Raw genomic sequence first — 23,170 nt, 5'->3', positions numbered from 1 at the left:
AGGAGACAGATGGGCTCCGGATGACGGGACCTCTATTGCTTGGATCGCAATAGGTGAATGTGATTCATCTGGTGCTTTCATTCTCCCCCACTGCGGCTGCCTTCTCTGCTGGACTATCGTATTCACTGGGATGGAGGCTGCATGGTGGCTGTCTAGTTTGGGAGGAAATTGGTTGTTCGGTGGTGGGAGTGGTTATGTAATTCTGTCTGGGGAACGGCTTCCGGTTTGGCGGTGTCCAGAGCTTTCTGCTATTGCCAGGCTGGAGATGCAGGGGGAAAGTGCTGCTGCTGTGATATCTGGCGCCCTCTTCACAGGGGTGCCCCAGCCCCTGAGTGCAAATGTCCCAGCCATTCATCTCTCACTCTGCATTTTGCCGCTGCTATTCCCTGCATTGTGCACCCACAGAGGAAAGCGTGCTGTTGCCCATAGCAACCAGTAGCTCGGCTGCCCGGTGTGTGCAACATATTGCTGTGCAGCTGCATCTTCTGATTCTATTACGACATGATGGGGGGGCCCAAATTAGTTACTTTGCTTAGGGCCCCATTTAGCCTTAATCCGGCTCTGCTATGAACTGTCTAAACCCTGTTGCTACAGGTAACTGTTGCAATAGCCAATTGGCTTCTGATATCCAGCCTCCCGACTCACCAGCTCGTAAGACAGCAATTTAACACTGCAGCCCATTACATGTCTGCTGAAGCCAGCCCCCAATTCACCTGATCCCTAGCCATAGCTGTGACTATGTCCTCTTTTAAAGTTTCATAATGGGCTGAAAAATCTTACCTTTGTGTTGAATTTTCTCAGAATTCCAACAACCTTTATGCACTTTAAAAAGAAACCCAAAGTTATTTTTGGGACAAGATCACAAATACCTCCATATAAAATCAGTAAGATAAAGTGTATGGGCAGTTTTTCATGCTCTTTTTTTTTTTTTTTTTACCAATGCTTTGGTAGACCAAAATTTGCCCTCAAATGACAATTGCATGATCTCAGCAGAGTTCACCAAACATCTCCGTGGGAGTGTACTCCTTCCTTTCTCTGTTTTCCTCCCAATTGATTGCTCTCTTTTCTGATTTCTGTAAGCCCAAAGCACTTCGTAATATGATAGCGTACTGGATTTCAGTTTAACCAGATGAAAAAAAATACTGTGCTATATCTGTTATTTAGACACTTTAACCCCTTCATTCCATGGATGAAGGGTTCAAATGCCTGTGAGTATGCATGACTATTTGCATGACGATTTTGATTGATTGTTGACAATTCTGTCATATTAACTATATAAGGGGCAGTTGATCAGTTTTGGCCTGTTTGTTTCTCTATTGACTTTTAGGTTGCTTTACCCTATACTATTTGTTAATTCATTTATTTGTATACTGTTATTATTATTATTTAGTACTTATATAGCACCAACATCTTAACGCATCACTGTACAGGGTATGTATACTGTCTTGTCATTTAACTGTTCCTCAGAAGGGCTCACAATCTAATCCCTACCATAGTTTTATGTCGATGTATGTATCATGTAGTGTATGTATTGTAGTCTAGGTCCAGTTTTGCTGATGACCCGTACCCCACTGCTCAGTGGTTTTGTTTTTACTATTTTAGAGGGATAAGTCCCTAATAAACTGTTTTTAATGGTATCCTAACTGGATTTATTTATTCATTAGATGCAAAATAGATGTCTATTCTTGAGTGCGTTGTTAGGTGTTTCATCCATGGCAGTGTATTGTAACTTTGTGTTTGGCTCTACTTCTTATTGTTCAAACCTAGATAAAGTCAATTTGCTTCTGTTTACTCTTCAGGAGAGCCTTGGCTTTATTTGGGTGCTTAATATGCATACCGACAATGCTGCTCTTGGAATGACAAAAATAAAAATTGGACAGGCTTTAAATAGGCAGGCTTTAAAGAGACTCTGAAGTCCCTTTTTTTTCACTGATTTTCTCATATCAGCTTGTTAAGAGTTAATGCCTAAGTGAAATCGCCGAAATCGTGAAATCGCCTGGCAGATGACTGATTTATTACACAGAAAATGACCTACAAAGTTCTACGACTCTGCAGGTCGCAGATCATGCTGCCCTGGCTTGCAGGGCTTTTCTTCCTGGAGAGGCTGAGCTTTGAGTTGTAGCTCTGCCTCTCCGCAATCAATCTCTGCGGATCTCCGCCTCCTCCCCGCCCCTCTCAGTGAAAGAAGACTGAGAGGCGGCGATCCGCAGAGATTGACTGCGGAGGAGGCAGAGCTACAGCTGAAAACTCTGCCTCATTGAGGAAGTAAAGCCCCGTGAGCCCAGGAGCTTTGCAGGGCTAATCCTCAGCTATAAGTCTGTCATCTGCCACAGGGATGCGGCGATTTCACTTAGGCATTAACTCTTAACAAGCTGATATGAGAAAATAAGGGAAAAAAAGAGACTTCAGACTCTCTTCTTACTATATGTACCCATCTTTATCTCATCATGTCAATTGTCATTTTAGGTATGCTTTAAAATGGCATGATGGCATCAACACAATAGTGCTCTAAATTTAGCATGGATTGCAGTGCTCACTTGACCTCTGCTTTCCTTTCTCTAAACCCAGACTACCAGGCTTCCACAAGCACTGTACATGGCCCTGCCACTCCAGACCACATTCCTTCCCATATACCACTGTCATTAACCTGCAACTAGGGACCTGCCTCCCCTATCGAGAGGTGCAAAGTGAAGGGCAGTTGTAACTTGACCACTGCTATTGATGCGGGATGTAATTTTCCCTTACTTAAAAGACACCTGAACTGAGAGAAATATGGAGGCTGCCATATTTATTTCTTCTTAAACAATACCAGTTGTCTGGCAATCCTACTGCTCTTTCATGCATCAGTTGAGTCTGAATCATACATCTGAAACACACCTGAATCAAGCATGTGATAAATGGTCAAACTCAAGTCAAACATCTGATCTGCATGCTTGTTCAGGGTCTATGACTAAAAGTATTAGATCAGAGGATAAGCAGGACAGCCAGGTAATTTACATTGTTTCACGTGGTCAGGTAATTTGTATTGTTTACAAGGAAATAGATATGGCAGCCTCCATATCAACTTACTTCAGTTGTCCTTTAAGCGGATGTATTTATATATCAATCCCTAGACTAGGCTTGATTGGTTGGCTTTACTCCATGTCAAATTATTTTGATATCAGTGCATTCAATCTGAAACATTGAAGGGGAGGAGAGAAGAATCATGCTACAAACACTTTTTTAAGTTGCAGATGAACTTGAACTCCAGAGTGGCTGTAAAGTAGCACTGGCAAGATATTATAAGGAAAGGACATCTTTGAGCAAATCTCCTAAATTGCTCAGGGGAACAGGATGTCAGTGGAGTATTCCTGGGGGGACAGGGGGTTTGCCTTGTGCAGAGCCGGTTCATTCACAAGGCAACTTAGGGCATGAAGAGAGACTAGCCACCCTGGCGTTCTGATTAAATCGCCAGGGTGGCTGCGGGAGGGTTTTTTTCAAATAAAAAAAAAACTATTTCATGCAGCCAACTGAAAGTTGGCTGCATGAAAGCCCACTAGAGGGCGCTCCGGAGGCGATCTTCCGATCGCCTCCGGCGCCCAGAATAAACAAGGAAGGCCGCAATGAGCGGCCTTCCTTGTTTTGCTTATATCGTCGCCATAGCGACGAGCGGAGTGACGTCATCGACGTCAGCCGACGTCCTGACGTCAGCCGCCTCCGATCCAGCCCTTAGCGCTGGCCGGAACTTTTTGTTCCGGCTGCGCAGGGCTCAGGCGGCTAGGGGGGCCCTCTTTCGCCGCTGCTCGCGGCGAATCGCCGCAGAGCGGCGGCGATCAGGCAGCACACGCGGCTGGCAAAGTGCCGGCTGCGTGTGCTGCTTTTTATTTGATTAAAATCGGCCCAGCAGGGCCTGAGCGGCGACCTCCGGCGGTGTTGGACGAGCTCAGCTCGTCCAGACCGCTCAGGTGGCTAGGGACCTAGTTGATGCTAGCCCCCACCAAATTGTATCAAAAACGCCAAAACTCCAGGTGGCCATCAAGGATGGGCCTAGAGTTGTTACTTTTCCTAGGGCACCATTTCACCTTAATCCATTTCTGGGGCTCTTCCTTAGTGGTCAGTGCTGGTGAAGTGATGCCCAGTGAAAAGAACTCATTCTTTCATTGAGTCCTAACAAAAGCACTGGTATAATACTCTGCACAAGCTTCATGTGCAACGTCAGTACAGTGAAATACAGTATATGAGATAAACAAGTGGGGGTGATGTCTGATACCTATAGTATACTTCACATAGAACTTTACACATGTGCTTCCTGCACCCTTCTTCCTCAGTGATATTACTACGTGTCTGTAAACATTGTGGAAAACCATTACACTTGACTGACTTGGCTTTGGATAACTTTGCAGATGTGGAGAAAAGGAAAACGCCTGTTTGTGGGTTTGTGACTCCTCTGGATGGATTAGAAGGGGATGATCATCGCAAACCAGAGGTAATAACAGTATGGGGACCAGGGTGGTAATATGTGTACAGTACTCAGGCCCGGATCTACAACACAGGAGCCTATAGGCACAGATGCTCTGGAACCCTAGACTTTGCCCTCCATGAACCTACAAAACCCGCCAAACCGCACCACAAATGTGCTGGCTGGACCTGCTGTCACTTCTCCCTTAGGGCCCATTTCCAGTACAAATTTGCAATGCGAATTTTCACAATGGAGTCATTTCCATTGAATGCAAATTTTCGAATGCGGTGCGATGCAGAAAAATATATGGATTGTGGATTAGATGCTGCAGATTTCTGCACCAAGCATCCGTTTCCCATGTAATGATTGTTAGACCCATACTCTTAGTACACATCACTGCATGCCATGCGAGTGTCAACGGGAGTCTTCTTCTCATTAAAGGATACCCGAAGTGCCATGTGACATGATGAGATAGACATGGGTATGTACAGTGCCTAGGAAGTGACTAGTGTGACCCTCACTGATAAGAAATTCCCCTTTTTATTTCTTTCTTACTCTCAGAAGCCATTTTCTGCTAGGAAAGTGTTTTATAGTTGAAATTTCTTATCAGTGAGGGTCACAATGTAGTCACTTCCTGTCTGAGTCAGGACTGAGTCAGCCACTTACATACCTGATATTTAACTCTTTCAGGCAGAGAAAGAAAAAAGGAACACAGCATAGTTATTTGTGTTCTAGGCACTGTGCATACACATGTCTATCTCATCATGTCACATGTCACTTCGGGTATCCTTTAACACTACAGGAGCTTGTTTACAGCGGCAGATAGATTTTTGGCCTCAATCAAATTGTGCCATGATGAAGGGGCCCTACGTGGCTCCCAACCATTGGCTATATGTTTTATATGGAACCAATAAAGATTCACCTTGGATGTGCCAGCTCTTTTTGATTGATCACTGTACAGGGTCAGTTCATAAACAGAGTCCATTCTAGTATAGACCCACCACTGGCATGCATGTATCTGTCTGATAAAACAGTTGGCCCGCAGGACAACTTTTTTGTCTCCTATCCATATAGAACATCGTATTGCAATGTAGAATGCAAATTTATGCAGCTTGAAAATGGACCAATGGAATCCCACCAAGGTGGAATTCAGTTGGTCTATTTTCAAGCTGCATACATCTGCATATACAATTGCATAGTCCTGCATTAATTCAAAAGGATTTGCATGTCATTGAACATCCCTACATCTAACACGTGTTAGGTGGATGATAGGCATTCAAAATCATGGTAACCGTTATTGAAACACTGTGATCAAATGTAGTCATGTCAAAGCTGTTCATGTCAAAGATGTTCAGTGGGATGCTAATTATTTTGAGTTGATTTCAGTTTTCTGCTATTATTATATGCAAATTTATACAGCTTGGAACTAAACCAACCAAATACAGTAGCTGATGATTTTGAATGATCCAATCCAAAGCTGCCTACATTTGCATTAAATTAACATAAGATAGACATCAGCTTAAAAATATTAGCATCTCATTGATCATCTGTAATGAGATGCCAGTTTTTTGTGCAACATAAGGTGGCCACTAATGATCCAATCTTTTTACTTAAATTCTACCAAATCCATGTAGTATAAAGGTGGCCACTAACGATACAATTTGATTGTTTACGAACAATTATTTGTATGAACGATCGGAAATGATCTTTGGGACTACTAATGGACAAAAATCTCCTAACCAATCCAATCAGATAGAAGGAATCGATCCAAAAATGGGATTGAGTGTGTGAGAGATTGCGGAAAAGCTGCCGTGAGTACTACTGAGCAGGCGGCTGGTTCCGCGTCCAGTGCGGCGGTTTGCACGCGGAAGCGCGTGTCTGGCGGCAGAGCGGAACGCGGAAAAGCCGCCGCATGCAACAACAGTCAGGCGGCTGATTCCGTGTCCAGCGCGGCGGTTTGCACGCAGCAGCGTGCAGCTGGTGTGGCTGGGCCTGTTAGTTCACACAGGTTTAGGGCTACGCGTGCGCGCGCCAGAAGTCAGGACCTTTATGCCAGCAGGAGATGTGTCAGCTGATTCCTGCTGGACTCCTCATTGGCTGAGTGGTTCGGGCGGGGTGGCAGAGTCCTGCAACTATATATACAGCTTGCTTGTCAGTTGCTGGTTGTCTGCCCTTGCGATCACTACGTGGAAGCACTCAGACCTTTAGTCAGATCCTACAGTGTGTTATAACCAGGTGGCCCTGGGAATTCACACTTAGCCAGTTACTTGTACTGTTAATCTGTGTTATTATTCAGACTAGTTCCAAGGTGCTGAGACCAAGGGCCTCGCACTCAGTCTAGGCATTGTTTGATATCTGTTATGACTTATTGCTTTTCTGACTACTCCTCTGTCTTCTGATTCGGTACCTCGCATATCTGATATACCGTTGCCAGACCCTGCTTGCCTTGGATACCGAATCAGCCTTCTGTCTTTGTACTTTATCTGTCATCTCTGTTGCTGAACCTCTGCTTGTCTGACCATTCTCCCTTCAGTGGAACGTCTCCCACTGGAGGGTTATCTCTGAGGCTTGCCTCTCCGAGACGACTGCCCCAAGCAGACGATTACTGCTAGGGGTCGAGATTCCTCACTCTGCCTGATTAGAGGATCTCACGCACGGGGTTCCCATTCAGAGGTAACCACACCTCTGAGGAATCGCCGTGTGGTGGATATTTCCACACTTCTGTGATTTATATTACTGTCTTTATTGTGTTCCTTTGCTGGTGCCCAGAGGTTAGCAATATATCGGATTATCGGTGATACTGCAAATCATCAATAATCGGGTATATATCTGCATTCTTGGTGATACTGCAGATCGCCAATAATCAGATTCTCTCTGCGTGCTGATACCGATCATTACAGAACGGCAGACCCAACCCAAATGGACGCACTCCGCAGCCGTCTCGATGCACTCACCACTGCGGTGGAAAATCACAACCGAGTGCTGGACAGTCACCAGACTCAAATCAACGCTTTGTCTGGGACTGTACAAGTTTATCAGACGGCTGTGGATACCGTGCAATCTCCTCCTAGCACAGACATACATACAGTATGTCTGTACCTGAAAGGTTTTCTGGCCACAGATCTGACTTTCGAAATTTTAAAAACCGAGTGTTGTCATACTTTGAGTTGAGACCTAGTACTTCAGGAACTGTAGCTCAGAGAATTACGTTTATCAAGACACTATTGTCAGGAGATTCCCAGACTTGGGCATATAGGCCTCGATTCATCATTCTCTTTGAGATAACTTTTTCCAGTTTGTTAAATTACCGAATTCGAAGTTTAGCGATTTCTAGTTGTATTCATCAAGGTTTTTCCTCATTCGGTGTGAATTCGATAACAATTCGGTAAACCATTCGGTAACGTGTCGATATTCCCATTTTACAGCGGTAATTTAACACAAGGCCATAAGATTCCCATGGAATTGTGGGTAAAAGGCAGTCCTTTGAACAATACGTAGCAACATTCTGAATAGGGCTTAACACCTGGACCAGGATTCTGTAAGTGGCTTGGGACAATCCCACAATTTGATAGGAGCCTTTTCTAAAAAAATATAGTGCAGCTAGCAAATTAGTTAACCCTGGCACTGCCTGTGTTCTCTTACAAGATGATTCAAGAGAAATGCAGATGTCCTGTTATAGCAAATAAATCTATTCTCTTGCAAATTGATATGGTTCTAGACCTTATTCTTGCCCTTCTGCGCCTTTGAATCACTCTCAGCTGATACCTAACCACTTCAAATGGCTCCATCTTCTCTGTCAGCAATGATCTCACAAGGATAACGACAGAGCAGTGAAGGAGATAACTAATCCTAAATGTAACGCTAAACCACGCCCACTTTAATTTTCATGAATTGCACTCTCTTCCGTTTTAACGCATCACTAACGAATTCTTACCAAATTATTACCGAATGCTCACTAACAGCTGTAGATAAATTTGATGAATCCTGAAATCAACTTAACGAATTCGGTATTTTACCAAACTGTCGTTAACCAATTCGATAAGTCTTGATGAATCGAGGCCATAGTCTTCAGCCAGGTGAGGGCGCGTTAGACTCAGTTGAGGCGTTCTTTGAAGCTATGGCCATAATTTACGATGATCCGGATATTTCCTCGACCGCAGAGGGGAAGCTCAAGACATTGCGGCAGGGCAGAGATCCGGTCGAAAATTACGCAACTGAGTTCAGAAAATGGGCAGTTTCAGCTAGATGGGACTCATTTGCATTATTAGACTGTTTTTTATCAGGGCTGTCAGACGTGGTCTCAGAGTTGATGTTGAGCCATCTTGAGCCCAAATCCCTCGATGAGTTCATTTCATTGGCCATCAGAATCGATCGTCGTGTACGTATCGATCGTCGTGTACGTATACAAAGACAGACCCGGGGTAGGAACAATGTGCGATACTTGACCTTTGCAGGGTCTCCTTCTGTTCCACCTCCACCTGCTTCACCTCCACCGGAACCAATGCAAATTGGTCGGTCAAGATTGTCTCGGGTGGAGCGAAGACGCAGAGAAACAGAGCAGCTCTGTCTGTACTGTGCAGAGGGGGGTCATAAAGTGCAGAATTGTCCCAAGAAGTCGGAAAACGCTGCCGCCTAGGTGTAGTCGGAGGTAATACCCTAGGCGCGCAGTCATTACCTCTAGATGATAAACGTTTCCTTCTCCCTTGCACTATATCCTGGCAGGATAAGACTGAGACTACTGAGGCCTTCATAGATTCTGGCTCAGCAGCTAATTTTATGGATTATGAATTTGCTAAAAATTTGGGGATCCCGATCTCTCCATTAAAAGAACAGATTCGGGTCACTGCAGTGGACGATTCTCCTCTGCAGAGTAATCACCCTCTCTCTCAGACCCCAGATTTGGGGGTCACAATAGGGGTGTTACATAGTGAAAGTTTATCATTTTTTGTGTTACGAATGGCAACCTCCACAATCATACTTGGCATGCCATGGTTTCAGTTTCACTCGGATTTAAGGGGTGCATACAACCTTGTGCGAATCAGGGACGGTGATGAATGGTAGACGGCCTTTAACACACACTAATCTTCTCGTCCAGCCTCTCTGAGCACAGAAAACACGTTGAGTTCGTGTTACGGAAGTTGAGACAGAATATGCTCTACGCTAAGCTAGAGAAGTGCATTTTCGAGGTAACATTTGTCGCTTTTCTGGGCTACATTATCTCAACCTCCGGTCTCTCCATGGACCCTGGGAAAGTCTCAGCGGTGCTGGAGTGGCCTCAACCTGTGGGTCTAAAGGCACTCCAGAGGTTCCTAGAGTTCGCTAATTACTACAGAAGGTTCATAAAGGGGTACTCTATGGTGATCTCACCTCTCACCAGTCTCACAAAGAAAGGGGCAGATACTCACCACTGGTCCCCTGAGGCCCATGCTGCTTTCTCTACGCTAAAGAAATTGTTCTGTACTGCACCCATTTTGAGACATTTTGACACCACCTTCCCCTTTATCGTGGAGGTAGATGCCTCAGAAGTAGGGGTAGGGGCTGTGCTGTCTCAGCATTCTGGGTTGCAGGGAAAGCTACACCCCTGTGCCTATTTTTCACGTAGGTTTTCACCCGCTGAGAAAAACTACGATGTAGGCAATAGGGAACTTCTAGCCATTAAATTGGTCTTCGAGGAATGGCGACATTGGCTAGAGGGTGCAGAACATACCATTACTGTCTATACTGACCACAAGAATTTGGAGTACATTGAGGGCGCTAAGAGACTTAGCCCCCGACAGGCTCGGTGGTCATTGTTCTTCTCGAGATTCAGATTTGTAATCATGTACACCCCTGGTAGTAAAAACATCAAAGCTGATGCTTTGTCCAGATGTTTTGAGCCCGAGACAGCACAGCCCTCAGACCCAGAAACCATTCTGCCGCAGAAAGTGGTTCTGGCCGCCACTGAGACCTGGAGGGATTGGACTAAAACGTTGAGTCCATTCCAACAGGATGTACTTGAGGGAAAGCCTGAAGGGGTCATGTTTGTACCACTGCCTTTTCGTCTACAAATATTGCAGTTGTTTCATTCTCACAAGAATGCTGGGCATCCTGGAGCCACCAGAACCAAAGACCTCGTAGCAAGATGTGCCTGGTGGCCTTCATTGGCAACTGACTGCAAAGAGTATGTAAGAGAATGTGCAGTGTGTGCAAGAAGCAAACCCTCCCGTCAGGCACCTGTTGGGACATTACAACCACTGCCAGTGCCGAAGGAACCATGGACTCACCTGTCCATGGATTTTGTAGGCGAACTCCCTAGGTCTGAAGGCATGACGGTCATTTGGGTGGTAGTCGATCGTTTTAGCAAGATGGCCCATTTTGTCCCCCTGAAAGGACTCCCCTCGGCCCAGGAGTTGGCCGATCTTTTCGTCCAGCATATTTTCCGGCTGCATGGCATTCCAGAAAATATAGTGTCAAATCGGGGAGTCCAATTTGTTTCTAAGTTCTGGAGGGCATTCTGCCAGCAGTTAGACATGGAGCTATCTTTCTCATCAGGCTACCACCCACAGACCAATGGCCAGACCGAGAGAACCAATCAGTCTCTGGAACAGTTTCTGAGATGTTATGTGGCAGACGTTCAAACTGACTGGGTCAAATTCCTGCCATTTGCAGAATTTGCACACAACAACTTGAAGAGCTCCTCCTCAGGTTTTTCTCCATTCCAGGTGGTAACAGGAAGGTCGCCTAAGTTCACCCCATTACCAGTGGCTGCCACCCCGTTTCCAGCCCTGGAAGATTGGCAGAGGTCCTTGAAACAAATTTGGGGAATGGTAGAACAAAATCTGAGGAGGGCTTTTCAGAGTCAGAAGAAACAGGCTGATAAGAGACGTTCCATAGAATGGGAGTTCCTTCCAGGTGACTTGGTTTGGGTGTCCACACGACATTTGGCTCTGAAGCAACGGTCTCCCAAGTTAGGTCCCAGATTTGTGGGTCCGTTTCCTGTGATCAGAAAAATCAATGATATCACTTATGCCATCGATCTCCCTACCAGCATGCGAGGTGTGAGATCGTTCCATGTGTCCTTGCTCAAGCCGGCAGTGCACGTGGATTCCGCTCCCCCCCCCCCCCCTGTGTTGATTGATGACCAACCTGAATATGAAATTGAGAAAATTCTAGACTCCCGGCTTGTGCAGAACTCCGTGCAGTATTTAGTGCATTGGAAAGGGTATGGCATTGAGGAGAGAACTTGGGTGCCAGAATGTCGCATGCACGCAGAGGAGTTGAAAGAGGAGTTTCATACCTTACATCCTGAGAAGCCTGGCAGGAGATGTCCGGAGTCCACTCCTCGGGGGGGGGGGTTACTGTGAGAGATCGCGGAAAAGCTGCCGCGCGTACTACTGAGCAGGCGGCTGATTCCGCGTCCAGTGCGGCGGTTTGCACGCGGAAGCGTGTGTCTGGCGGCAGAGCGGAAAAGCCGCCGCATGCAACAACAGTCAGGCGGCTGATTCCGCGTCCAGCGCGGCGGTTTGCACGCAGCAGCGTGCAGCTGGTGTGGCTGAGCCTGTTAGTTCACACAGGTTTAGGGCTACGCGCGTGCGTGCCAGAAGTCAGGACCTTTATGCCTGCAGGAGATGTGTCAGCTGATCAGGATGATCAGCTGATTCCTGCTGGACTCCTGATTGGCTGAGTGGTTCGGGCGGGGCGGCAGAGTCCTGCAACTATATATACAGCTTGCTTGTCAGTTGCTGGTTGTCTGCCGTTGCGATCACTACGTGGAAGCACTCAGACCTTTAGTCAGATCCTACAGTGTGTTATAACCAGGTGGCCCTGGGAATTCACACTTAGCCAGTTACTTGTACTGTTAATCTGTATTATTATTCAGACTAGTTCCAGGGTGCTGAGACCAAGGACCTCGCACTCAGTCTAGGCATTGTTTGATATCTGTTATGACTTATTGCTTTTCTGACTACTCCTCTGTCTTCTGATTCGGTACCTCGCATATCTGATATACCGTTGCCAGACCCTGCTTGCCTTGGATACCGAATCAGCCTTCTGTCTTTGTACTTTATCTGTCATCTCTGTTGCTGAACCTCTGCTTGTCTGACCATTCTCCCTTCAGTGGAACGTTTCCCACTGGAGGGTTATCTCTGAGGCTTGCCTCTCCGAGACGACTGCCCCAAGCAGACGATTACTGCTAGGGGTCGAGATTCCTCACTCTGCCTGGTTAGAGGATCTCACGCACGGGGTTCACATTCAGAGGTAACCACACCTCTGGGGAATCGCCGTGTGGTGGATATTTCCACACTTCTGTGATTTATATTACTGTCTTTATTGTGTTCCTTTGCTGGTGCCCAGAGGTTAGCAATATATCGGATTATCGGTGATACTGCAGATCATCAATAATCGGGTATATATCTGCATTCTTGGTGATACTGCAGATCGCCAATAATCAGATTCTCTCTGCGTGCTGATACCGATCGTAACAGAGTGATTGATTTAATTAAACAGATTGGATAGGAGATTTTTGCCCGTTAGTTGTCCCAAACTATCTTTACTTGCATGGGGCTTTTTCCAGCCCCTAGAAGTCTTCTGTGTCCCTAGCCGCAGCTCTGGTGCTCCTCCGGTTTCCCGCTGGCCAATCGTAAGGCTTGCCGACCTTGTCCTCAGGGGCGTACTGCGCTTGCGCAGACTAATCCGCAGGCATAGTATGGGCCCAGTAACATAGGCACGTTTGCACATGGGCGGCCATGCGTGCATACACAGAAGCATACAGGCGGCCAGCGGGACACTGGGGAGCACCGAAGCTTCTTGCGAGGGGGCTGGAAGAAGCCCCAGGTAAGTAAAGATAGATGTAAATTTTGACCTCAGGGCTCCTTTAACCACTTCAGCCTACAGGCCATTTTACCCTTAACGCCAAAAGCCATTTTCACCTGTCAGCGCTCCTCCCATTCATTTGGCCATAACTTTATCACTGTTTCTCACATGTGAATGATCTGTATCTTGTTTTTTTCGTCGCAAATTAGGCTTTTTGTGGGCGATACTTGTTTTCAGTAATTCATTTATTTTCTATGCATTTATAGGCAAATACAAGGAAAAAAAATACACTATTTCTTTAATTTCATCCCCTATAGTTTTAAAATAAGCAATGCTACTATAAATAAAACCCACCCATTTTATTTGCTCATTAGTCTCGGCTTTAACAACATGTAAATTATGCTCTTAGTACAATGTATGGCGGAAATATTATATTTGGAAGTAAATGTGTATTTTTTCTGCTTTGGGGTTTCTTTTTTTGTGTCTGGTCAATTGCAAGCCCTTGTACTGAAATTACAGTAATATACCATCATGACATACATATTAAAAAAAGCTAATTCCTTAAATCAACTATTTATGGATTTTTTTTAACTGCTTTTATCTTCTTTTTTTAACATGTGATTGTTTAGTAATTGGGGTTTGGGCAAGGGGGCTTTGGAAGGCATTAATCGTATTATTTTTTTTTAATTAAAAATGTGTGGTGTGTAATTTAAATTTTCTCCACTAGATGGCGCTAGAGACACTACCCTGGTTTACCAGGATGTGTTTAAATTTTTAGTTTTTTTTACTTTACTTTTGTTACATAATTATGAATGCGATTGGTTTGGGGAACCCTCGCTTCCCTTCCCCAATTGCTACTAGCCTACTACGGAAATGCCACCAGGTTAGAGCGGCGGTCCCATGGACATGCACACACACCCTGCGCTATAACACTGGATGCATTTCCAGTTAGACATGAGTGGTGTCCATCTGGATGACTATAGTTGTCCAGATAGACTGAAGTGCTTAAAGAGAACCAGAGATTAAGCACCCTCATGTATTTTACCATATATATCAATCGGAACATGACAGTAAACACCTACTCTGCTCTTTGTTTCATTTTTCACTGCATAGTCTGCCTGTGATCAGCTCTGATAAAATCTCCGACTGAGCTTTCAGTCTAGCTTTGCCCCAGAATGATTATAGCTGAGTCAGTCTTCTGTGATGTCTTTTCAAGCCCAAGCCTGCTCCCTCATAGCTCTGCTTTCCTGCTAAGAGGATACATAGCAGGAAGGCAGAACGACAAGGGGGAGAGCTTGGACTTGAAAAGACATCATAGAAGACTGACTCAGCTATACTCATTCTGGGGCAAAGCTAGACTAAGGCCTCGATTCATCATTCTCTTTGAGATAACTTTTTCCAGTTTGTTAAATTACCGAATTCAAAGTTTAGCGATTTCTAGTTGTATTCATCAAGGTTTTTCCTCATTCGGTGTAAATTTGATAACAATTCGGTAACCATTCGGTAACGTGTCGATTTTTCCTTTTTACAGCGGTAATTTAACACAAGGCCATAAGATTCCCATGGAATTGTGGGTAAAAGGCAGTCCTTTGAACACTACGTAGCAACATTCTGGATAGGGATTAACACCTGGACCAGGATTCTGGAAGTGGTTTTGGACAATCCCACTATTTGATAAGAGCCTTTTCTAAAAAATATATAGTGCAGCTAGCAAATTAGTTAACCCTGGCACTGCCTGTGTTCTCTTACAAGATCATTCAAGAGAAATGCAGATGTCCTGTTTTAGCAAATAAATCTATTCTCTTGAAAAGTGATATGGTTCTAGACCTTATTCTTGCCCTTCTGCACCTTTGAATTACACTCAGCTGATACATAACCACTTCAAATGGCTCCATCTTCTCTGTCAGCAATGATCTGACAGGAATAACGACAGAGCAGTGAAGGAGATAACTAATCCTAAATTTAACGATAAACCACGCCCACTTTCATTTTCATGAATTGCACTTTCTTCCGTTTTAACGCATCACTAACGAATTATTACCGAATTATTACCAAATGCTCGCTAACAGCTGTAGATAAATTTGATGAATCCTGAAATCAACTTAACGAATTCGGTATTTTACCAAACTGTCGTTAACCAATTCGATAAGTCTTGATGAATCGAGGCCTAAATGATCAGTCGGGGATTCTTATCAGAGCTGATAACAGGCAGACTGGGCAGTGAAAATTAAACAAAGAGCAGAGTAAGTGTTTATTGTCATGTTCATATTGATATATATGGTAAAATACATGAGGGTGCTTCGTCTCTGGTTCTCTTTAAGGGTTATTTGAGTGAGTATATTGAATGGATTATTTAGACAGTCACTTATAATACATGGAAATGTTTTTTTGTCTTTTTATGGCTATGGCTACTCTAAAGCAATATTGATGACAACATGAATAGATGATAGTACTATTGTGCATTGATTATAATGTATTTCTGCATGTATTCATGTAATGAACAAGGTGCTGCCATGGGATAAACCTGACTTCTTCCTGTACTCTGCAGGCTGTGGTGCTGGAAGGAAACTACTGGAAGAGAAGAATAGAAGCAGTGATGAAAGAGTATAACAAGTGGAGGATTTATTATAAGAAACGGGTAAAGCAGATATTACTTCTTTGAGTTTTATGGAAGGAGAATGATAATAGAAGGCGCCTTTATTTTTCCCTCTAACATTCTGAATAATACAGCACCTGTTTTTTTTTCTTCATTAGCCAATTCAGCCACTAGATGGCGCCCAGTACCTGTCTGTAGAATTCAACTGGTCTTTTAAAGGGAAAATAAGTTTCAAACAGGGCTATTTTATACTATTTAACTGATTTTTTCCATGTTACTTGTAAATAACTGTTTTCCATGTCTATATGTAACCACACTGAAATAAGGCTTGGCAACGTACAGTGCTGAACTGAAAGATTTGCCTTTTTCTGAGCTATGGTGGAGCTTTACATTTCATAGTACTGTACAGTATATTGGATACAGTGCTCTGGGCCCCCGGTGGAATTTTTCTTGTGCAGCTTCATATTGAGTACGATTGTTGGTTTTATATGTGGGTTTTGGGTTAATGAATGCTCTATAAGCACCCAGCAGACTTATTTCTATATTTGTTTTCTTACAGCTTAAGAAACTTAATCGCGATGAGAAGCTGTATGAAGAACAAAAGGTTGGTATCATCACTGGTTCTCCAGGATTCTGTTATTAAAGAAAACCTGAGATAAATAATAAAAGAATTGCATACATATCTGGGGCTTCCTCCAGCCCCCTCCATCTCCTGCATCCTCTGTTCCCATAAACTTCGTGAGTCAGAGCTTATGTGCATGTGTGGCCCGGCCGTGCGCTCCCAGCCATGTTTCCGTCAACAGGAGTGTTTTCCGCACTGCGCCAACTGGCCCTGACCAACCAAAGTTAGCCGCAGCCATGACAGAGGATCCAGGAGGCAGAAGGTCGTCGAGGGAGCGATCAGGCCAAAGGGGGTTGGAGGAAGTCCCAGGTATGTATGAATTCTTTTATATTATTCATCTCAGGTACACTTTAAGGGGCAACTATCTTGAAAAAATTTAATAATTTAAAATATATGGTATACATATAAAATGTAGATTTCTCCTAGAGTAAAATGCAATATATTAGTCAATAATTCAGCACTTAAACAGTTCAATCTCCTAGGTAGATATTGCACCCGGTGTTCGAAACCCTTCAGTGACCAATCACTAATAGCAATAAAATTCAAGGCTTACTAGCTCATGCCAGCCTCCATCTCACATCTGTAGTCCACGGTCAGATCTCTCTTGGGGTCCCCCTCATCTCTCAACCAGTAGTAACCAGATCAGTTGTATGGATAGGATTTAATATGTAATGAAACAAAGAGTGGTCTAAGTGTAAACTGTTTTATCTTTTAAAACTAATACTTCCAGTTAAAATTGCATATAAAATGTACGTAAAAACTCATATCCGGGTCCCTGTGCAATAGGGAACCCCAAAGTTAAGATGCTCTCTATATCATAAATCCCAGCAAGAAAGAATCTCTTGATCCTCTGTAGATTCCATAATGCGAAACTAGTAAGGAAGGAGACGGGCGGTGCTATTGATTCTTCCCTGCTGGCATTTATGATATAGAGCTCAACTTAACTTTGGGGTTGGAGACATGCATGTTGTTGGGCTCAGATAGGTGAACTCTCACAGTGGACAAAGATAGACCAAGAGTGTTGCAGATGCCAGGAGTGGCACAGGCAGATTGACAGGAAGGTGGACTGGTGAATAAGCATGGGGGTGGACTAATAAATAAACAAGGGAGGTTGGACTAGTGAATATGCAAGGGAGGGTAGACTGGTAAATAAGCAAGGGAAGGTGGACTGGTGAATAGGGAAGGGAGTGTGGACTTGTGAATAAGCAAGGGAGGGTGCACTGGTGAATAAGCAAGGGAGGGTGGACTGCTGCATATGCAAGGGAGGATGGACTGGTGAACAAGCAAGGGAGGGTGGACTGGTGAATAAGCAAGGGCTATAGAAGAGTCCTTGGATGGACAGTCACTCTCATGACACCAGGCCCTATAGGAGTTGCTCTGGCTTCTATGGAATTTCCTTTTGCTACTACTGTAACAGTTTTAGTTAGTAAATAACTTACAGAATTATTGCTGTCTTCACATCACTATTACAGAAACAGGCAGATCAAATTTCCAGATGAGTAATTTTTTTTAAAGAAATGTGCAGTTAAATGGCAAAACAATTGTATCCTTTCCTTGGATCATATCAGTAAGGCTCTGCTTATGCAAACTTTTTATTATTTCATTTATTTAGTTTGGCTTTCCATTTTAAAGTTTGCCACCATTGCTCCTGTAGCTATGCCCTATAGTACATTGCTGCTCCAGTCTGGTGTGTTCAGATCATCCCATTTCCTGTGTTCTCCTGTGTTCCATAGGTTGCCTCCTCCTGGAGGGGAAGTCAGATATTCGCTGGGTGCAGTCGGATGAAAGACGTATGTGGGACAGAGGAGGACATGCTTTATGATCTGGATTACTTCTTAACTGATATCTCTGACACTTTGTTTACCACAGCCCACGGCCTGCCCCCCACGTATCAGTATTCAGATGTTGGTAGGTTCCTCTTCTCACTCATTTTTGCACACCTTTATATCTTCCATGTGAATGTTTACAGCAAGATCTCTTTTACTATGTATAATAAGGTGTGCAGAAAAGTACAAGGACTAGTTATGCACAGAAAATATTTTCTTATTAGTTTATTGTTTGATGTTTGCGTAAGGGAACTTAACAAGTATCCTTTGAGAGAAACAAGTTTTCTTTAGGACTAGATGTTAATTATCATCTACTGCTTACCTAACTCTAAAATTCTTATATGTGGAATGTAATGTTTGTTTTTGTTATTTTTTTTCAAAGAATGCTCCCCCTCCCAAAAATTTTTTAAATATTCTTAGCAAGTTATCTCCCCCGCATGCTTGTATTGTGCTGGAGAGCTAAACACATGAAATAGGACTCCACTGCCTAAACCAGGGGTGCCAATTAGGTAGATCACTTCATGGTAGATCCCGACACCAATACATTTTCCATTCTGTATATGTAGATGTGCTCCTAAAATTGTACATAGGTTGATCATTTTGACTTGCTTACTTTTTAAAGTAGCTCACAAGCCAAAAAGTGTGGGCACCTCTAGTCTAAATAATACAAGCCTACTTGGTTCTTGACATTGAGGGGAGTTTTTACAAGCCGGTTACAGAAATCCACCTTTTCACCCTTGCAGGTGACCCCTATTTCAAATCAAGGATATGGTCATATCTGGTGGCCAGGGGAAGATGGGAGTAATAGTGTCAGGAGGAACTTATGGTGGGATCTGGAGGCTCCATTCCTACCCTCATTTCCATGGTAGTGGGTATAAGATTACATCAGTACCTCTTACCCATTACTTCAAATAGTTAAATCTAAAAAACAACCACATAGATGCAACAACAAAAAATGTAATAACAATACATGTTACCCATTAAAAAGTTTACCTTATGTCTGTTGCCGTAATCCAATTCTTATGAGCTCTCCCACTCTTTGTGATCCTTCGGGATCATCAGTAAATTTTGAGTGAAGAACCCCTGATGCCTGTCATCGCCCTCACAAATTGCTCTCGCTCCATCTTTGAATCTCATGCTTCAGTGGCAATTTGAAAACTCGCCGGGGAGTTCCTTCCAGATTTCTTACCATACTCTAATCCCCAATTTGTCCTGGGCATCAGAGGTAAAAAAGAGACCCTTGTCCTTGACGCTGGACAATGGTTTTGTGCTATTTGCTGGAAGAATTTTCTCCCTGAGAATTAATTGCCCCAAAAATCAAGAACCATATTCTTTCCTGGTCCTTGCCAGCCTGCATGTGTTAAAAAGGCTTGGGGATCGAAGCATGTTATTTAGGTGCTCTGCACCAAGTGCCAAAGCTGGGCACAGCTGTAGCAGTAATGCTATAGTGCACAACCTGCAGGGTGTGTATGTACAGACCTGTTCAGCATTGCCCTGCTAGTCTAAATGCACCCTCGGGAGGGTCCTAGCTCTTTTTGATTTACATTAGGCGCTGAGAGCAGATTCATGCACCAATGAGTGGGAGGGTGGACCACTGAAACTAGGCAGTGGTGGCACAGTCCTTGCTCCAAGCATATTCAGAGGCATCTCTTGGAGGTTGCAGCAAGCAGTGGGAGGGATAAGACACTAGCAGGGCAGTGCTAAACCAGTCAGCACTAGGCCTGCAGTTGCATTCTTAATTTTTAGGTTTAGATGGGCTTTAACTATGTAAAAATCTCAGTTGGTATTCATGCTTCTTAATTCTGTTACAGATTATGTTGGGAACGCAGATATGATCCAGCCAGAACTGACCACATTACAGCCTAATCTGGATGATTTCATGGACATATCAGGTATGGGATTTAAGTGGACCTGAACTCAAAACTTCCTCTCTGCTCTAAAAGATAAGCAACAGCATAATAACCTTTAAAGAGAAATATTTCCTTGTTACAGCTGATACAAATCCTGCAATAAATCTGCAGTGTATGTACTTACTGCTTTCATGGAAGCAGACATGAGGTTAACATCCTGTGTTTACAAATTAGCTGCTTTGCTAAGGCAGTCAGCTGACACAGCTGAGAGATCAAATTACACTGTGATTAGTTATTAGATGAGGGGGAATCAGACCTGCTAAACTCTCTAAATACATACAGGGTGCATTTCTCTATGTTTTCCTCCTGTCCTGTGCAAGAGTTCAGGTACACTTTAAAGTTTTTTTTCTCTTTCTTTTTTATATTCGTAAAGCTTTGGGTGAAAGGAAACATATAAAGGGGACGCATGTACAATTATGTACTGGAGCTGTGCTGAGCCATGAACTAATTGTGTCTGTGAACTTTCCATCAGCTGTAAATAACGTGCCTATCCTGCCTCCATCATAAGGTCTGCTTCATACAGTCGGCTGAATTGCACGCTTGTCAGGCACGCTGGACTCAGTGTAGCAGCTGCCTCTCAACTGCTCGTGCTCAATTCTAGCAAGCAGTGTGTGGGAGCAGCTGACTGGCAGGGAATTCACCGCCTTTAGCTTCCCATGTGAAAGAGGCCTTATTCATTTAAAAATCATAAAAGATGCAGTGGCAGGCAGGTGCGTAACTACATTAAAGAGACTCTGAAGTCTCTTTTTTTTTCCCTTCTTTTGTTTAACATTCCTCTTCAGCTTTAATGCCAGAGTGAAATCGCCGCATCCCTGCGGCAGAGGAGGGATTTATTACTTAGAAAACGACCTGCAAAGTTCTACAAATTTGCAGGTCGCAGATCATGCTGCCCTGACACGCTGGGCTTCTCTTCCTGGAGAGGCTGAGCTTTGAGCGAGCTGTAGCTCTGCCTCTCCACAATCAATCTTTTCAGATCTCTGCCTCCTCCCCGCCCCTCTCAATGAAAGAAGACTGGGAGGGGCGGAGAGAGGCGGCGATCCGCAGAGATTGACTGCAGAGGAGGCAGAGCTACAGCTGAAAGCTTTGCCTTATTGAGGAAGTGAAGCTCTGCGAGGGGAAGCAGCGATTTCACTCTAGCATTAAAGCTGAAGAGGAATGTCAAACAAAAGAAGGGAAAACAAAAAACTTCAGAGTCTCTTTAAGCGAGGCCCCCCTGCAAAGACCTGTAGACCCTCCTACGGTGCCATCGTCCATACTGGAAGAGGTTTGAATAGAGGATTGGCATCTTCAGTTGATGTCCTTCAGGAGCAGGAGTCATCAGTGGAAGGAAGTAACATAAGTAGAGCATTGGGATCATTCACATAGGTTTTGGATGGGATCTGGGGGAATGACTATACAGCTGGGCTTTGTAGGAGGTCCAGAGCAATTGCACTACATAGAACTGTTAGCCAACAGCTGCAGTGTGACAATATTATATATATCATAATAAAATACTATATTAATACGTAATAACATGCCATTGGGTCACTAAGAAGATGCAGCCAGCGGCATGAAGACAGGAACACATGTACTAACAGAGGAGCATGCCAGCAGGGACAGATGAGTCGCAACACTGCCATAAACTCTGAAGGAGACCAAAATAAAGTTTAGGGGAGACCTGGGAAGGCCTGGCAGAGCTTGGGGGTCCTGAGACAAATTGCCCAGTTTGCCTCTATGGAAGCGCCAACGCTGCCGAATCCCTCTCTGGACAGTTCATTTAATGACAAACGTCCTGTTATTGCAGCAATTGTAACCATTATAGGTGGTGTGAGGGAGGGGGGGGGGTGCTTCATCATAGTCACTTCCAGGTGGAGCTGCGTGGGGACTGTTACAAACATCTTGGTTGTACTTCCTGTAGTACTTTGTTTTCTGGCTCCTGTGCGATCACCTCCCCTGTAGTGTCAATAAACATGGACTGTGGGAGAGTAGCGATGCCCATTATCATCCTCGTTTGTAGGCTGAGGACTGTGCCTTAGTGCCAGTGACCGAGTGGCATGGTGCCATCCACCATACTTGCAGCTATTCAAAAGGTTGTACAATGGGATCCATTATTTTCCTACAGTGACCTTACATTGACCACACTAGAAATAGTAGACTTTAGTAGCATTTTTTTCATCTATGGATCATGCAAACCTTTGAGTAACCACACTAGAGTCAGAGAAAAAGGATGTGATGAGCCTGTGGGTTTGCTATGTGGAAGCTTTTGAGGAGAGGAAATAAAAAATGACTCTACCCGCCCTTCCAGACACCCTCTGCAGCCCCGCCCTCCCATCTTCTGATTGACCTTCTCTGTTTCAAAGGAAAAGTACTAGGCAGGCTGATGCAAGAATCTCAGAGTTTACAATGGACTGCTTGAAACTGGCATATTGCAGCATTTTGGGAACTATTCCGTTTGTAGAGCTGTGTGATTGTATAGAAACCTAAAGTTAACTTAAAGTTGGAAACCAGAAATGGGGAATTAATGATTAAGAAAATGTGGATTTTTTTTTTCTAAAAGGGTGGAGGCAGCCATGAGGAGTGAATTCTTTCTAATTCTCTTTTGTTTCTTTTTTTGTGGTGCCAAAATTTATGCACCTGACTAATATTATTTAAACAATTATTGCGCACTTTCTGTAAATCCAATAAACTTCATTTCACTTCTCAAGTATCACTGTGTGTGTCTCCTATATGATATATTTAACTGACATTTTTTATCATAACAACCAATGATTCACACAAGAATATCATGACGATTAACAAGGTTGCCCAAACTTTCGCATCCCACTGTAATACTTGTCGCTCAAAGGAATCGGGACTCAATCCCCCAGATAACAGTGAGGTTGAGTGCTGTACAGACACCCAGGGCCAGCCTTAGGTTTCACAGCGCCCTGAGCGAAACCTGATTTTTGTGCCCCCCCCTTCATCCTCTTCTCACGTGCATATACACACACGCACGCATGTATACACACA

General features: G+C 44.1%; 1 protein-coding gene across 1 annotated transcript in view; it reads left to right on the top strand.

The window, feature by feature from the left end:
• The window catches only part of LOC137546949 (carbohydrate-responsive element-binding protein-like), a 168,476-nt gene that overhangs the window by 62,472 nt on the left and 82,834 nt on the right, over positions 1-23,170 (top strand). The window contains exons 3-7 of the mRNA XM_068270026.1: positions 4,383-4,465; positions 15,777-15,866; positions 16,384-16,428; positions 18,180-18,354; positions 20,084-20,164. Coding sequence (XP_068126127.1) covers positions 4,383-4,465; positions 15,777-15,866; positions 16,384-16,428; positions 18,180-18,354; positions 20,084-20,164 — 474 coding nt within the window. The remainder of the gene's footprint in view (positions 1-4,382; positions 4,466-15,776; positions 15,867-16,383; positions 16,429-18,179; positions 18,355-20,083; positions 20,165-23,170) is intronic.

This window comes from Hyperolius riggenbachi, chromosome 2 (assembly GCF_040937935.1).
Source record: "Hyperolius riggenbachi isolate aHypRig1 chromosome 2, aHypRig1.pri, whole genome shotgun sequence".
Classification (NCBI taxonomy): Eukaryota; Metazoa; Chordata; class Amphibia; order Anura; family Hyperoliidae; genus Hyperolius; species Hyperolius riggenbachi.
This window is presented reverse-complemented; position numbering and strand designations above follow the sequence as displayed.